At 45.8% G+C, this 10,430-nt stretch overlaps 2 protein-coding genes across 3 annotated transcripts in view; one reads left to right on the top strand and one right to left on the bottom strand.

Annotated features, from left to right (window-relative positions):
- Rfc1 (replication factor C subunit 1) overlaps positions 1–9,319 on the top strand; it is an 81,967-nt gene extending 72,648 nt beyond the window's left edge. The window contains exons 22-25 of one of the 2 annotated variants that reach the window (XM_021162809.2): positions 2,029–2,174; positions 4,872–5,085; positions 6,745–6,933; positions 8,026–9,319. In XM_021162809.2, the coding sequence (XP_021018468.1) occupies positions 2,029–2,174; positions 4,872–5,085; positions 6,745–6,933; positions 8,026–8,109 (633 nt within the window). In that variant the 3' untranslated portion in view covers positions 8,110–9,319. Of the gene's footprint in view, positions 1–2,028; positions 2,175–4,871; positions 5,086–6,744; positions 6,934–8,022 lie in introns of both variants that reach the window. The other variant, XM_021162808.2, reaches the window with a different exon arrangement.
- Wdr19 (WD repeat domain 19) overlaps positions 1–10,430 on the bottom strand; it is a 97,867-nt gene that overhangs the window by 26,409 nt on the left and 61,028 nt on the right. The window lies entirely within an intron of this gene.

The raw sequence follows: 10,430 nt of genomic DNA, 5'->3' as shown, positions 1-10,430 counted from the left end.
TCTTCTCTTCTCTTCTCTTCTCTTCTCTTCTCTTCTCTTCTCTTCTCTTCTCTTCTCTTCTCTTCTCTTCTCTTCTCTTTCTCTCTTTCTTCCCTCTTTCGTCCTTCCTTCCTCCTTCCTTTCTTTCGATTTATTTATTTTACATATGTGAGTACACTGTAGCTATCTTCAGACACACCAGAAGAGGGCGTCAGATCTCATTACAGATGGTTGTGAGCTACCATGTGGTTGCTGGGAATTGAACTCAGGACCTTCAGAAGAGCAGTCAGTGCTCTTAACCGCTGGGTCATCTCACCCGCCCGATTATTCTGTTTTCAATTAGGCAGTGCATACTAATCTCCCTGTGTGGTCAGTTTCTTATGCTAAATGGTTCTGTGCTGTGAGACTGGCAACTGAGAAATGGCAGGTATTCTGAGGTCAGTTGGTCAAGGTCAGCATGATCTCTGAGACAGTTGGAGACCTGGGTTGATTGGAGTCTCTTCCTATGTTCATTCCCTCTCCCTCAAGAAAGGCATCTCCACCCACTTCTGTGCACTGGACTGTGTGTGTGCATTCACATGTATGAGGAGGCCTTATTCATCGGGTGTTGTCCACCTTGGTTTCTGTTTGATTTGGTTTTGTTGGTTTTTTTCTCTGAGCAGGGTCTTACTATGTAGCCTTGGCTGCCCTAGAACTCTGAACTCTCTCTATAGACCAGCCTGTCATCTGAGATCTGCCTGCCTCTGCCTTCTAAGTCCTGGGATTAAAGGTGCATACTGCCATGCCTAGCTTTTTTCTTTTTTGAGAGAAGAGGGGAGGGAGAGCAAGAGCGAGAGAGCGAGCGAGCACGTGTGCATGTGTGTGCATGTGTGTACATATGTGTGTATGTGCGTGTGTGTTCGTGCATGTGGGTGGATACATGTGGAAGCCAGGAGAGGGTGTTGACTTCCCTGGAGCTGGAGTTACAGGTGGTTGTAGCCACACAGCTACTTGTACCTGGAAACTGAATTTGTGTCTTCTGGAAGAACAGTAAGCACTCTTAACTGTTGAGCTGTCTCTCCAGGCCTCACCTCTCTTCCTCTCCCTCCATATGTTTACTTATTAAAGTACATGTACATCTGTGTGTTGTGTGCTCATGTGCATGTGAGTGCAGGTACCCATGGAGGCAGATGTATTGGATCTTCTTGAAACTGACTTTAGAGGTAGCTTTGAACTGCCCAGTGTGGATGCTAAGAACTGTTAGGCTCCTCTGGAAGAGCAGTACATGTTCTTAGTGGCTGAGCCATCTCTCCAGCCCCACGATAATAGAGACAGTGTCTTGATGGCCTGGAACTTGATTAGGCTAGGGTGACCTGTCATTGAGTCCCAAAGATCCTCTTGTTTCCTCCCAGTGTTGGGGTTACTAGTGAGAGTATAAATAAATGCCTCTTTTTTTTTCACATGGCTGTTGGGGATCAGGTCTTCATGCTTGGGTGGCAAACGCTTTACCTAAACTTTCTTCCCAGTCGTTATTTTGTTTTCTATAGGAGAAATTTCTTATACCTGGTAATTTGGACAGGGAGCTAGCGCACTGCACTCAAACAGTGGGCTGTTTCTTCCTGTATAGACTGCTGTTCCTTTTTCAGTTGCTATAACACACTGTCCACAAACTGGGTGAAATTTAAAGGGAAGTTTATTGAGCTCACAGTTTTGGGAGATGAAGAGCCTGTGTCTGGTAGCTTGCTTACGGAGTGCTGCGGTGGCACAAGGCATCACATGGCAGGAGGGGTGTGTGTGTGTGCGTGTGCGTGTGTGCGTGCGTGTGTGTGCGCGTGCTGTATATGCTTGATCTCTCTTCCTCTTACAAGGCATCCAACTTCTACTCAGGAGAGCTCCCTTGTAATGACGTTCTCCACTACAAATCACTGCATTAACCTCACTTCAAATGCTACAGTTGGATTGTTCCCACTCTTTATACCTCGCCATGAGGATGCAGAGCTTCCAGAGAAATCGCCTTACACCAGATTTCAATTCTGACTCTGTTTGGTTGCTGTTTTTCTTTCCTCCCAGGCCATCTATGCCAGTGTTCTTCCTGGAGAGTTGATGCGGGGCTACATGACTCAGTTTCCGAGCTTCCCGAGCTGGCTGGGGAAGCACTCGTCTACAGGCAAACATGATCGGATTGTTCAGGACCTATCCTTGCACATGAGTCTTAGGTAAGCCATGCTGTTAGTAGGTGCATTAGCCTTTATCCCGTAGGATAGCATGTGCTTAAAGGAAGGTGGGTCTTCTAGTTTTGGCGTTGTTGCCCATCAGCTCAAGGATCCCTCCTAAGTTCCTGCCGTTTGGCCTGAGTTGGTCCTCTGTTATCAGCATGAAGGTTTAGAAGCAGCCAGGCGGCATTTGTCTTGTGATTGGAGACTGATACATTAAGTGTGTATACATCTGAGGTCTGCTGGTGTTTGTTGTTTCTAGTGGAATATCTTCCCTGCTTCAGAATAGTTATTATGAAAAACTGAAGTGTTCATAAAGAAATGAGTTAGTTAATACCTGTTTTACTAGAAAAGCTGACCTGGTCATCTGAGATAGGGAACACGGATGGCATGTAACAGGAGACCGCCACTTACATAACGAAAGTGAATACACTTGAAAGTGATTAGAATTCAGAAGTATTTGAGTTTATCACAGTTTGTTAAAGTTTATAAATTTTTAAAATGTGAAGGCTTATAACCAAGAAGGCTGTAAGAATCTTATTTCCACTTCTGGATCCCAGAATGTTACCGATTGATCCAGATCCATACCCAGGTCCCTGGGTAAAGCTGAGGCCATTCCTGTCCTGTGAAATTCTAGTTCCTACTAAAGTCCCTCTTCTTAGATCTTGGCAACAGTTTTTATTCCACTCATAGTGCCTGTTGCTGCTCTACACAGAATGGCCACACATTTATTGTCTCCCTGAGGGCTTACCTAGGTGGGCTCAGTGGAGTCACCAGGTCTTTGTAAAGTAGAAGCTGCCACGTATGTCAGGGTCATAGAGATTTGAAGGGGCTGCTTTGTAGCAAGGGGGATGGAGGAGCCACTAGGTTATGTTGAGCTTGCTAGGTGTCACTTCGACATACAGCTTGTGGTCCCCCAAGCTTAAAGTACCTGGATATTAAGTTACCAGGTTTGAAGCCAGAAGCAATTATAAAAGATAGTATGTTACCATTAGAAATATTATTTTTGCTCAGTTATTTTTACAGGAGTGACAATATTAGGAAGGAAAAAAATCATTTTATTTATTTATTTATTTATGTATTAAAGAGTGATTTAAATTTTTTGGTTTTTTTTTTTTTTTTTTTTTTTTCCTTTTTTCCTCTGTATATAGCCCTGGCTGGATTGGAACTTGCTATATAGACTAGGCTGGCCTTGAACTCAGAGATCTGCCTCCTACTGCCTCTGGAGTACTGGGATTAAAGGGATGTCCCACCACAAAGTTCTTTCTTTCTTTCTTTCTTTTTTTTTTAAAGATTTATTTATATATGTAAGTACACTGTAGCTGTCCTCAGATACTCCAGAAGAGGGCATCAGATTTTGTTATGGATGGTTGTGAGCCACCATGTGGTTGCTGGGATTTGAACTTGGGACCTCCGGAAGAGCAGTTGGCGCTCTTAACCACTGAGCCATTTCGCCAGCCCCTACAAAGTTATTTCTTGATAACATTCTACTAGCTCTCAGCAGCCCAGAGCCTGCTTCCCTGCTTCTAGGTGGCACCAACCATTTCCCAGCTCAGCAGGCGCGTTCCTTGACGTTTTCTTGGAGTTAGAGGGAAAACCTTTCTCTAGATGGGAAGAGTTAGAACATAGACATGAGGAAGTATACAAGGGAGGCGTTTTTGTACAGTTGTGTCTTTTACAATCAGAAATCGAAAGATATTAAACAGTCGCACAGGAATGGCATATGTCAAAGAAAATCTCACTGCTGTTTCCTGATGCCTTCAATATTTTCGACTGGGAAGGATGAATTTGGCTATGGTAAGGGTGAGCACAAGGATGTAATTGTTGGGATGTTGGAGTAAGATGGAAGTTAGTGTCGTGTTTGCTTTCTAGTCACAGAGCAAAGAAGTAGAAAACTGCCTTTGAGCACAGTGGGGAGGAGTGCTAGGTGTCCCACTGAATGCTGCTAGGTGTGCACAAGCAGTTTAGGGTGGGCACAGAAGTGCATGCCTAGTTTACAGGGTCTCTCTTTCTCTCTCTCTCTCCCCCTCTCCCCCCTCCCCACCCCCTCTTTCTCCCTCTCTCTCTCTCTGGGTCTCTCTCTCTGGGTCTCCCTCTCTCTCTCTTTGGGTCTCTCTCTCTCTCTCTCTCTCTCTTACACACACACACACACACACTTTCACTCTGTAACCTTGTGTAACCTGGAGCTCTTTATGTAGACCAAACTGGTCTTGGACTGACAGCTCTTCCTGTCCCTTCTTTCGAGTGCTGGTTTTAAAGCATGCACCATCATACTTGGCAGAAATTTTTTTTATATTTCAGTCCATTGATTGATTGGTGCGAATGTGTCTATTTCAGTGACTGATTTTGAGATCAGTATTCTGCTGTGTTTCTCACTGTGTGTGTTCACGTGCGTGCTACAGAGTGCTTGTGAAGGTCCACTTGTGGGATAGGCATGCAACTCAGGTCACCAGGCTTGCAAGGCAAGGGCCTTACCCCTGAGCCATTTGGCTGCCCTAAGAGCTGTTCTCCTAGGATAAAATAATAATCATTAAAAGGACCCGTGAAATAACTTACATGGTATAAAATGACTACATGCTTAAAAGATAAAAACTTGAGCTGTGCCTGATTTGCTGGTGTTGATGATCTGATGTGGGAAATTGGGAGATAGGGTGACATTCACATGATTTAAAAATAAAGACTTGTGTCCTTCTGTTTCAGAACTTATTCCAGCAAAAGGACAGTGAACATGGATTACCTGTCACACCTCAGAGACGCACTTGTACGACCCTTGACCTCACAAGGGGTAGAAGGGGCTCAGCATGTCATCACACTTATGGACACATACTATCTGATGAAAGAAGATTTTGAGAACATCATGGAAGTTAGCAGCTGGGGGGGCAAGCCCAGTGCCTTTTCCAAGCTGGATCCCAAGGTAAGATGCACTGCCCACTGTCCACGGTCCTTGGAAATGGCCACGCTGTGCTAGAAGTGCTTGAGGGATGTGCTGGGGACCGTAGACAGTTTGTTCCTCCCCCCTGAGTGTTTGCTACCATCCTGGACAGTGGCCAGAGAAGGCTGAGACCCCACACTGCCTTTGTGGTTTTATCTTGGCCTCAAATTGAGTGCAAAGGCGAGAGGATAAGTGTGGGCAGTGGGGCGAGCCTGAGGGTGAGCGCGAGGCAGGGCTAGAGGGCTAAAAGGAAGAATGTGTTCACAGCCTGAGGGGGTTTATCAGTTTTTCTATTACCAGGCTGGCCTTGCGCTCCTAATTCTTCTGCTTGTAGGACTGTAACTGTGCCACATTTCCTGTCTTAGTCTACATGCTGACCCAGTGTGTGTTCCTGGTGCTCCTCCATGGCGGTCTGTCTGTGGTGAGCATGAGCTCCCAGTGATGTGACATGACACGTGCTGGAGCCTCACACATGGATGCACTCGGAGAGGACACTCTCTGTGTGTCATGTGTCCTCTGGCTTAATGGCCTCCGTTTACTGTTACAGTAGACATTCCTTGTTGGGACGTGGGCTTAAAGTTACTTGGTACTCTGAAGTAGCCACGTTTATCATAGTAAAGGTGAACAGACTGGTGTTGTTTTCCCAGAGCTAGAGACGGGTCCTAGTGCCTTCTGCAAACCAGACATGCACTCTACTGCTGAGCCTCTCTCCAGCTCACCAGTCACCAGGCTGACCTTCACCATGCTGTACGTAGCCCAGGCAACCCCAGAGCCTGCACTCTTCTGCCTTAGCCTCCTCGGGTGGCTGGCATTACAGGCATGTGCTACTTGTGTGCCAGCTGCCATGGTTTGAGTCAAGCCCAGCTTCATTCTTAGAGTGAGCTCTTTTTGACTTATTTTTTGATTCATAGACTAACCACTAATTCGTTTTTGGTTTTGCTTTTTTTTTTGAGACAGGGTTTCTCTGTGTAGTCTGGCTGTCCTGAAACTTGTTCTGTAAACCTGGCTAGCCTTGAACTCAGAGATCCATCTGCCTCTGCCTCCTGAGTGCTGGGATGCAAGAGGTGTGCCAACTACTCTGCTGGACCATTGATTCTTTTTTTTTCCCCACATTTTTTTTATTAGATATTTTCTTCATTTACATTTCAAATGCTATCCCGAAAGTCCCCTATACCCTCCCCCAGCCCTGCTCCCCTACCCACTCACTCCCACTTGTTGGCCCTGGTGTTTCCCTGTATTGGCATATAAAGACCAATGGGCCTCTCTTCCCAATGATGGCCAACTAGGCCATCTTCTGCTACATATGCAGCTAGAGACATGAGCTCCGTGGGTACTGCTTAGTTTGAACCATTGATTCTTAATCTTTTTTTTTCCTTGAGCTATGGGCTCAAAATTCTCAAATAAAATTAAAACAAGTGGAGATGTAGCTTAGTGATGGTGTGGTTGCTTAGTATACCTGATCTCTAGGAACACACATACACAGAATGTCTCTAGAGAAGAATGAAGATACTTGTATTTCTGTTAGGTATGTACCTAGTTTGCAAATAATTTAAAGGGGTTTCCCAGGCTTCTCAAAACTTGGACTTAACTGATGCTAAGGATTGTCCAGCACTCAGGGTAACCGCTTTTCTCTTTCTTTAGGTGAAAGCGGCTTTCACAAGAGCCTACAATAAGGAGGCCCACCTGACCCCATACTCACTTCAGGTAGTAAAGACATCGAGGCTCAGCACAGGTCCAGCACTGGATTCTGAGTACAGTGAGGAGTTACAGGAAGATGACACTCAGTCTGAGAAAGAGCAGGATGCAGTGGAGACTGATGCCATGATTAAGGTAGTGCACTCAGCTGTGGGCAGCTCTTCTTGTGTGTACCTCTTCTTCTGTGTAAAGTGTCGTGTGAAAATAAGGCCTGTTCTGCAGGTAGCATGGTGGGCTGGAAATACAGTGTCTTGCTCATTTTAATTGAAGGTGATGGGATAGGTTTCATTTTTTATAAAGTGAAGTTATGGCCATCATAATTCTGTAGGAAGAGTGCATGTGTGTTGAGTGTGTGCGTGTGTGTGTTCAAACACATGTGGGACCTAGAGGTCAAGTGTCCCTCTATTCCTGTCTACTTAGTTTTTGAGACAGAGCCTCTCAGTGAACCTGGAGCTTGCTGCTTTGGCAGTCCTCAGGGTCTGTCTGTGCGTGTTCCCCTCTCCCTAGCACTGAGGTTATAGATGTGTGCCGTTATGTAGCTGTTGAGGATCTGAGCTTAGGCTTTGAAGCTGGTGCAAATAGTACTTTGCCCTCTCAGTCACCTCAGCCGCCCCAGAAGGGCACTGGTTCTACCTGGCCATTAGTATATGCTTTAAGCCACAGGCGCATTTTACAGCGTAAACAGAACAATTTAAACCTCTTGCCCACTGCTGTTTCTCGTGTTTTATGGGCCATCAAATTGTCTATAAAAATTTCTCAGAGTAAGACTTGTTTTGTCTTTTGCTAGTAAAGGTTAGATGGGGCATGGAATCCTGAGACCAGGCACAGCCTCCTCCACCTCGCTGTCTTCCTGTGTGGCACGCCTGTTAGACAGAGGCGCTTTGCAGTTGAATTGGCTTTCTTTCTCTTCACAAAATGAGTGTGCTCAGATGTCCTGTGGGAGAGTAAGAGAAAGGGAAGTTCCTCATGTAGACAGTGCCGTGTTTGTTCTGGCTTCCCTAAGTACACTGGGTTCTGAATCCAGAGCCTGGTTCACACAGGGTGCACCTTAGCTCTAGACCTGAGCAGTTCCTGTGCTGTTGCCTTTCAGGACGAGAGCTTGCTTGTCGCTTCTCAGAGGCAGCGGTAGATACTGTGACCTCGCTTTTCTAATTAAATTGTAGGGAAAGAGTCTATTGGCGTGTCATTTACTCAGCGGTATATTAACTGTTGTGTTTCCTCCAGCAGAAAAAGACAAGATCTTCAAAGCCTTCAAAGTCAGAAAGAGAGAAGGAATCCAAAAAAGGAAAAGGAAAGAATTCGAAGAAATGAAATCATTGTTTAGTACCAATAACTGCTGTTAACTTACCCTCTCGACCAGTCCAGCTGGCCTAGAGACTGAAAGCCTCACCCTTTGCCAGAGTAACAAGTTTGGTGTAGCACAGCGGGGTGGCCTGGTGGTCCCATTATAAAGGACGGTACAGCTAGAAAGTCTAACTAGCCAGCTCTCCTGCACCTCTTATAGAGGTGGATAGGACTGTTCCAGCCCTGCAGTGGCCCTGCCAACTGTTAGATTGCTGGGCTTCAAAGTGACTGTGTAGAATCAAAACTACAAAGTACACAGGCATGGAGTCAGAGTTTAGTTAACCATAGCAAGACGGGACACAGTGGGCATCTTTTGTAGCTTAAGTTTATCCTAATGGTCTTTAGAGGAACAGTGCTCAAAAGAATTTTTTTTTTAAACATGGTAGTTATTTTATGGTGAAATTCTGTAAATAAACCTTAATCCAAAGCAGCTACCACCTGGAGCCGAGTATTCTTGGTGTATTATCAGGTATTTTGCAAAGCGTGCATCAGGAGTCAGATATCCATGTAACGCATGGGTCACTTTGTCATCTTGAGACAATTATGCTGTATATTACTTTGCTTATTAATTTGGTTGGATTACAATATTCAGCAGTTCTTACTAACTCTGTGAATTGCTGTTCTGCAGGTGAAGGGTCAGAGCTCAAATTCCCAGCATCCCCTTGTCCTGACCACATTGCTGCTATAGGTAGTCTGAGAGAGGCCACTTGGCTAGTCAGGGTGTGCAGACATGGGACTGCTACACATTCCTGTCCCCATGCAGTCTTAGCCATCAGGTTGAAACCAGTAGTGGAGTGTAGGCTGGGTCAGACCCACAGGCTCATTCTGGCCGGGAGATGCTGTCCTGTGATGGAGTCTATAAGCCCTACTGGAATTCCAGATTGTATCTAGAACTGTGCTTGTTGAGGGACCCTGGGCCATGGCTGTAACCCGGCCTTTTGGCGTTTCGTTCTTTTTAAATCAGAAAGTGCTCAGAGGTCTATGCAGCCTCTGAGAGGTATATGCCAAAAAGATTATAAAGGAAGGGCCAAGCTCTGTCTTTTTGAGTTCTCATGGCCTTGTTGGGAGAAGAAACAGAAGNCCTGGAGACATTGAAAGTGTATTAACCAGCATGAAAGATGTGTTTCGTGGAGGTCAGTCAGTTATTATGGAAATAAAACACTGCCTTAAACCTGAGCCTACTGAGTCTTGCCCCTCTCTCCTGTGTTGAAATTTGCCTGCTGCTGCAGTGAAGGCTTCCTCACCCAGAGGATATAGATGGTTTTTGAGTGCATATTCTTCCATTTCTGTTACTTTGGGACAAAAAAGTCGTGTTTCCCGCTGTTGGATATGCATTCCAGGAAAGGGCTGGTAATCTGCTTGCTTTCAGAACAAAACCCAGTGCTCGCTCACAGTTCACTTATAATTTAAATGGTGAATGCTGGGAAAACGTTGTAAAATAATAAAGTTTAGAAACTGTAAATATGCTGTTTAATACAGGAGGACAGCAACAGGAGTCTGCTGGGTTCCTCCTTGAAGCCCCTAAACATGAAGTAGGGGTGCAGGGGAAGGGTGGGAGTAGAAGGAGGAAGGACCCACACGTCTGCGTTGGGATTGAACCTCCTAGCAGCTCCTGAAATGGCCTGTGGAGAGCACCGAGTCATGGCCGTTTAAATGGCTGCCTTTCACAGACAATTTCCTGTAGTCCCTTTTGATACATTTTATTTCTTGACCTCTTGGGGTTATTTTAAGTGAGTAGACTTGATATACACCAGGAATGAAGATCTTCCTGGAGTTCTGAGACAAGTGTGCTCACACGGGAAGGCTGAGGTATGGGAATCTCAGAATGCAGCCTGCTTGTCTTCCCCATGCCAGGTGGCCGGGATTCCCCAGTGCCATGAGGTGGCGGCTTGGCACTGGTGAGGTTTTTATTAAGAGAGGCCAAGGCTTCTGGTGAGCCCCTAAGACAGCAGGCACAGCAGGAGTGATGACGGTGGGATGTTAAGACAGCAAGAAACATTACCGGCACTTAGGCCCCTAAGCGCCACTGTTAATGTTGAGTTGTTGGTTACTGTATATAAAGGCTAGTCACATGACCCAGCAGACTCAGGTCTGTTGGCTACTCAAGCTGTGGTGACATTGGTCCTAGGTCATGACAAAAAGTGAAGTACAGATTTCTTGCAAGTGAGTGTGGCACTTGAAAAGAATCTTCAGCCGGGTGTGGTGGCGCACGCCTTTAATCCCAGCACTCGGGAGGCAGAGGCAGGTGGATTTCTGAGTTCGAGGCCAGCCTGGTCTACAAAGTGAGT

The sequence above is a fragment of the Mus caroli genome, chromosome 5 (assembly GCF_900094665.2).
Source record: "Mus caroli chromosome 5, CAROLI_EIJ_v1.1, whole genome shotgun sequence".
Classification (NCBI taxonomy): Eukaryota; Metazoa; Chordata; class Mammalia; order Rodentia; family Muridae; genus Mus; species Mus caroli.
This window is presented reverse-complemented; position numbering and strand designations above follow the sequence as displayed.